At 50.8% G+C, this 5,118-nt stretch overlaps 1 protein-coding gene across 1 annotated transcript; it reads right to left on the bottom strand.

The window, feature by feature from the left end:
* Positions 1 to 1,861: 1,861 nt before the first annotated feature.
* On the bottom strand, positions 1,862 to 3,763 carry LOC136508645 (UDP-glycosyltransferase 88B1-like). The gene has a single exon (XM_066503379.1). The coding sequence runs from the start codon at positions 3,434 to 3,436 to the stop codon at positions 2,039 to 2,041; it is 1,398 nt and encodes a 465-aa protein (XP_066359476.1). The 5' UTR covers positions 3,437 to 3,763; the 3' UTR covers positions 1,862 to 2,038.
* Between the last annotated feature and the right edge of the window lie 1,355 nt (positions 3,764 to 5,118).

Genomic DNA, 5,118 nt, shown 5'->3' with positions numbered 1-5,118 from the left:
TAAGTGATATACCTTTTAATAAGTAGAGAGATGTAGGAAGACGAAGCAAGCCCCGGTGATTCTAAGGAAGGCTACGCAAGCTGGGACATAGGTCGGCCCAATTTGAAGAGCATGTTCACTTGTTTGTTTTAGTCAGGGCTTATCAGTCAGCCAATAGTATTTTTTTTTCATAACAAACAAGCATCCATCGGGTTTATCAGCCCAGAAACGAACCAGCGAACATGCCAGAAGAGGTGATGCAGCCCAATCAATACCGGTTCCACCCATAAGCGCAGCACCAGCACCTGGTTGAGGCTTCGAGCACCAGCACCAGGCATATCCACCACGAGTCCACGAACGGCACCACCATATATTCACCAACTATCTTTATCTTAAAAAAGAATTCACCAACTATCACGTACTAGATTTGTTTATCAAATTGATAATTATAGGTTTTCTATCCTCTGTGTTTTGATGACCATTTGGTGCGCGGTGAATTATGTGAGAGGGTAATCATCCTCAATCGTCTTCTATTCTGTTCCATTCTTCAAAAAGAGGAAGCATACCCAAATTGAAGTGGGCATGTCAAATGATAGAGACCGCGGTAAAGAAAATATAGTCGTAAAAAATGAGTGGCTATCTTCTACTCCCTCTAGTCCAGTTTATAAGGTGTGGTTTAACATGGCACCATCATCCAAATTACACTTTGACTATTTATTTATTTTATACTATAATATTTATGTTATAAATTTAAAGTACATTTGATTACAAATCCAACCGTAAGTATGTATTACAATAGTGAAAAATGGTTGCCTACCGGAGCTAGGGCCGATCACACCGTTGCGCATGGGCACCACACAAGACAGGACAGGGCAGCCACGCCGGAGCTAGGGCCAAACACACCGCCACACAACCTCTTTTTTTTTTTTTTTTTTTTTTTTTTTTTTTTTTTTTGCTTTTGCTTTTGCTTTAGACATCACTTCCTACATTGCAGCTACCGATGCTAAAATCTCAACATTCTAGAGCGGCGCAAGTTGAAGCTCGGTGCTATATGAGTCCCATACTGTAGCGGACCGAGCCTAGCTCGGGTGGCAAGTGCCCAGGTGCTGGGGCTTGCCGGCCGGAGTTCGACCCCCCCGGGGAGCAGAATTTCTGGTCCCGCATCCATATTTGTTTCGTGCAGGTCCTAGACAATCACGTGGTGCTACAATGGGACTACGACGTGTCCATCGTTTACGAGGCTTGTAGGGCTTCGGTGATCTCCAAAAGGACGTTTGAGGTGTATAGGTTGTAGTTTCTAGAGGTGTGCGTGTGTGGTGGTGTGAGTGTGTTGTGTTGAATACAGATACTACAACTTGTACACTAGGAGTCCAGCCTAAAAAAAAAAGTCCCATACTGTAGATAGCTCCGCTTCCAAATTTGTTCCACACTGCAAGTAGGAAAAGTGGTTCACTATGGGACTCATTTTTAGGTCTTCCCCGACTCCAACATGTTTGGTTTGGAGGCCTCCAGGGGCGAGGACATCCCGTGCGGGGCTTGTCGGAGTTGAGGAAGAAGCGAGGGCTCACCGGAGTTGCCGAACTTGAGGAAGAAGTGAGCGCGCGGGTGAGGTCTGTCCTGCCCCGCGCGCCTGGACGTGTCCGTAGGGAAGGGGAGAGGAGCAGGCGGTGCTCCTGGATGTGTCCGTGGGAAGGGAAGGGAGGGGAAGAGGAAAGAAAAAGAAAAGAAAAAAGACTAGCACGTGGGCCCTCTGTCATTAGCAGATCCCACTTTCCTCATACCACACAAAAAATGGGTTCATCACATCCCTTCTCAGCCAAATAGATAAATGAAGCCGATCATCCTTAAAAATCAGAGACAAAGACCATCCCACGACACGTTCTCTCAGTCAAACGCTATCTAAGCTCTACTTGCACACTACGGAGGGCTTTAGACGGTGTAAGTTTGGCAAAAGAAAAGGTACCAACATAGTAAAAAAAGTATTGTCATAAAAAAACATAGCAAAATAAGTATAAACCCTTTTTATTAATATATATAAGTAAATATATGTAGTCCTAATTCAAACATTAACCAACGGGTCTTTGAGGAACTCGAGGAAAGCCTCACGCGACGGGCCCCCTTCCGCCAGCGCCTCGGCCGCTCGGTCCCCTGCCGCCGCCGCGTGCTGCCTGAGCACCCGCGCGCCGTCGGAGTCCTCCATCACCCACCTCACCTTCGCCTCCACCTCTTCAGCCGTCACCACGTCCTCGTCGTCCCTCCTCATCTCCACCCCTAGCTTCATCTCCTCCACGATCCACACCTTGTTCAGCTTCTGCTCCGCATACAGCGGCCAGCACAGCAGCGGCAGCCCCGCCACGACGGCCTCCAGCGTCGAGTTCCACCCGCAGTGCGTCATGAACGCGCCGGCCGCCCTGTGGCGCAGCACGTTCACCTGCGGCGCCCACGGCTTGACGACGAGTCCCCTGTCCTCGGTTCGCTCCCGGAACCCGGCCGGGAGGAGCGCGCCGACGTCGTCCGCGGCGCCAGGAGGGCTCCGCACGACCCAGAGAAACCTCTGCCCGGACCTCTCCAGACCGGCGGCGATCTCCTCCAGCTGCTTCTTGGGGAACGCGCCCATGCTCCCGAAGCAGAGGAACAAGACGCTGTGATCCGGCTGCGCGTCCAGCCAGCGGAGGCACCCGTGGTCTTTGTCGCCGCCGGGCGACACCACCGGCCCGACGCAGTATACCGGCGGCGTGGGGCGGCCCGGCACGCACAGCCCGTCCCTGAGGGCCCACATCGCGCGCGGCTCCAGCGACTCGAAAGAGTTGACGAGGATCCCGCGGGCCTCCGGGATCCGGGCAGCCGCGCGAATGATGCCCCTGCACGCCTCGCCGTCGTCCGCCAGCGCTGGTGGCAGGTCCGCGATTCTGAACGGAGGAACGCCCGGTAACGACAAGACGGCGGACTCGCCGAGCTCCGCGAAGCTCGTGCCCACGCTGGCCCGCATGGCGGGAAGGCCGAGGAAGCAGGCGAGGCCGGCCGCGCCCGAGGGGGAGAAGAAGTAGGCGGGCAGGCCGAGCTCGGCCGCGACGTCGAGCGCGTCGGCGCAGAATATGTCGAGGACGACCGCCTGGACGCAGCGCGACGCCGACAGCGTGCGGAGGAAGTCGCGGAGCGGCGCGTTCGTGGCGCGGAGGAAGCGGAGCAACCGGGCCAAGGGGTCCTCGGGCTCGGTGTCACCGCCGCCGTCGGAGGCCGGCGGGGGAAGCACGTGCAAGGCGACGGAGGTGTTGGAGGCCTTGGCGCGCGCGACCGTGGCGGCGAAGCCGTTCGCGTAGACGGGCGGATCGAAGACCACGATGGCGACGTCGACCTGGTCCCCGCCGTGGCGGAGGAACGCCTTGGCCAGCTCGAGCATCGGCGCGAGATGGCCGACGCCGACGCCCGGGTACAGCACCACCGTCTTCTTTTCCATGCCTCGATTCGACTGACAACGACTCAACTGCCAGCTGCGCACCAGCACCGCCCGATCTTTCTGGAAAGCTGCTAGGCTGTCTGGTTGTGGGACACGAGTATGCAGTGCACACGCCACAAGCGTGCAGCCACTGGGATCAGTCAACACTTGTCATAGTGCCCACGCCTACCCCCAACGTTGCTTTTTTACTTAGGGCACCGCCAATGAAGATTAACATTCCTAATGGATCTAATACAAATAAAGTAATCTACATAGACTATGAAAATATTAAGATTACTATCCATACTATGCAAACTATCACTACTTATAGTTTGTAAAGAAACTTTATCCTTTCATCATACCTTACCTTTATTTCCTCTCCCTCTTCTTTTTTAGCATGTACCATCTTCTCTCTCCCCAAGCATACGTAGCTTCTGCAAGCTACTATGACAAGTGTAGAACATCTATTTTTTTATCCGATCCTACATGACATTTAGGGCTACTAAGTAAATAAGCAGCGTTGGGGAAGCCCTTAGCCCCAAGGACCATGTAGGATCGGATAAAAAAAGTACTTCCTCCATCTCAAATTATAAGACGTTTGACTTTTTTATACTAAATTTGACCACTCGTCTCATTTAAAAATTTATGCAAAATATCACTTCTTTTGTCGTGGCTTGCTTTATTAATAAAAGTTCTTCAATAATGACTTAAATTTGACTATGTTTACATAATTTTTTTAATAAGACGAGTGATCAACCTTGGGGTAAAAAAATCCAAACGTCTTATGATTTGTGATGGAGGAAGTAGGTGCTCTGCACTTATCATGGTGGTCTGCAAAAGCTACATATGCTTGAGGAACGAGAAAGTGGTCCATGCTGAAAAAGAAGAGGAAGAGAAAATAAAGATGAGGTACGGTGATAGAAAAAAGTTTCTCTATAAACTACAAATAGTAATAATTTACATTGCTTGAATAATAGTTTCGACATTTCCTGGTAATCATTTTATTTATACTGCAACTAAGAGTGTCATCGGTAGCCCTGGATAACGAGCCGGCTCGGCTCGTTTGGGCTCGGCTCGTTCTGGCTCGTTAAGATAACGAGCTAGCTCGGCTCGGCTCGTTATCCTAACGAGCCAGAAAGCCAGCTCGGCTCGGCTCGTTAAAAGCTCGAGCTGGCTCGTTAAGCTCGCGAGCCAGGTATAAAAAATACACAAAATATAATATTTACATTTATCTAAAGTTTGAGAATAATAATAATACAAAAGAAATGCATCTAGACCAGTTACCAGTCAATTTATAGGGTCTAGACCAGTTACTAGTCAATTGTAAAGTGCAAGACATGAAGTAATACAAAAACTAATACAAGTTTTGATATTTTTTTCCTGGAAGCTTGGCTCGTTTAGCTCGCGAGCGGCTCGCGAGCTGGCTCGAGTTGGCTCGTTATAGCTAACGAGCTAAAATCTTGGCTCGGCTTGGCTCGTTATCATAACGAGCCGAGCTGAGCCGAGTCGAGCCAGCCACGAGCCGAGCGAGCTAACGAGCTTCGAGTTTTTCGTCCAGCCTTAGTCATCGGTGACGCCCTAGCAGCCAAGCTAGTGTTGAGAAACGTGTCACGATGTCACGTGGAGAGTGTAGGGGAGAGTGATAGGCCGATAGGGAAGGGATGATGTAGAGATACAGAATTTCACAACTCTTTTTTTTAATA

Source organism: Miscanthus floridulus, chromosome 15, assembly GCF_019320115.1.
Source record: "Miscanthus floridulus cultivar M001 chromosome 15, ASM1932011v1, whole genome shotgun sequence".
In the NCBI taxonomy this organism is placed as follows: Eukaryota; Viridiplantae; Streptophyta; class Magnoliopsida; order Poales; family Poaceae; genus Miscanthus; species Miscanthus floridulus.
The sequence above is the reverse complement of the archived record's forward strand: the minus strand, read 5'-3'. Positions and strand labels throughout refer to the sequence as shown.